This window comes from Aplysia californica, unplaced genomic scaffold (assembly GCF_000002075.1).
Source record: "Aplysia californica isolate F4 #8 unplaced genomic scaffold, AplCal3.0 scaffold00053, whole genome shotgun sequence".
NCBI classification, from domain to species: domain Eukaryota; kingdom Metazoa; phylum Mollusca; class Gastropoda; order Aplysiida; family Aplysiidae; genus Aplysia; species Aplysia californica.
In genome coordinates, this window is record NW_004797323.1 from 1533978 (window position 1) to 1535236 (window position 1259).

Consider the following 1259-nt stretch of genomic DNA (forward strand, 5'->3'; position numbering starts at 1 on the left):
CACTAACAGACACACACACACACACACACACACACATACACGCACCAAGACACATACAACGCACCAAGACACATACACGCACGCTCATACATACATACACACACACACACACGAATGTACACACACTTGTAAACACACTTGCATGTATTTACCTCTTGACATACTCGTATATCATAACAGAAGAAAACAAAACACAAGTTCTGGGAGGAAAACTCACGTCTGTGTATGCAACGTGGTAGGGATTCCAGCTCAAGAGAGGGGTCATATAAACGATTTCAAGGGGTATGGCGTAGGATACTCTGTGGAACAGGCGGTGCAAAAAACGGTACTGTTACATTGATGGAAAACGAATGAATAAATGGTGAATGGGTGAGAGATTATTGAGAGAATGAATGATTGAATCATGAGTCACGGACTTGAACAAAGATGAACAGAAACAGGATTTAAAACCAGAATGACTGAATGAAAGGCGTGTGAACGAGCGATGAAATAAAAGAAGAAAGAATGATCTGTAAAAGGTGAGCTAAGAATGATAAGCGAATGAATGAAGGACTGATTGACAATAAATCAACAAAAGATTATATTATTTGGATTACTGGGCGAAAATGCACCAATAAAATAATGGAAGCTAAAGAAAGCAACAATGGAAAAATATCCTTATTACATACGTTAAATTCACCTTTAATACGGAAAATATAATGTAGATCTACATCTTAAGTCAATACAGAGGAACGAGAAACGTGTAAACAGTAAAAGGCCGAAAGGTCCCCTTTAACGTAAAGAAATTATGGGCTCTGGGATTGAAGAAGGAGGTCCAAGGAAGGGCAGGAGGCAGAAGGAAGGAAAGAAGAAAGAAGGAGCGAAGTAAGGAACAAAGACAGAATATTACTGATTATACCCTTCTGAGCTGCAGCCGAGAGGTTAGTAAGCTCAAGTACACAATAATAATAATGTCAGAGACACGGCTTTAAGTTTAAGGTTGTGGCTCTCTCTTAGGCAAGCAATACGACTGGTGGAAAACGAAGCAAACAAGGTGTTTCACTGTGGCAATAAGCAAGGTTGCAATATTTCTTGTGATGTTTTGGCGTTGAAGTAGTACTGTACGCATGTTTAAATTTTCTTGTTTTATAAAAGATCTTTGTGTCTCTTATTGATGGTGTCGATGATGATGATGATGATGACGACGTCGACGACGAAAAGAACAGAGATGATGATGATGATGATGATGATGATGATGATGATGATGATGATGATGATGA

The 1259-nt window shown here is 38.8% G+C and overlaps 1 protein-coding gene across 1 annotated transcript in view; it reads right to left on the reverse strand.

The window, feature by feature from the left end:
- The window catches only part of LOC101861940, a 15056-nt gene that overhangs the window by 5194 nt on the left and 8603 nt on the right, over positions 1-1259 (reverse strand). Inside the window, exon 7 of the mRNA XM_035968361.1 lies at positions 218-328. Within this exon, the coding sequence (XP_035824254.1) occupies positions 218-328 (111 nt within the window). The remainder of the gene's footprint in view (positions 1-217; positions 329-1259) is intronic.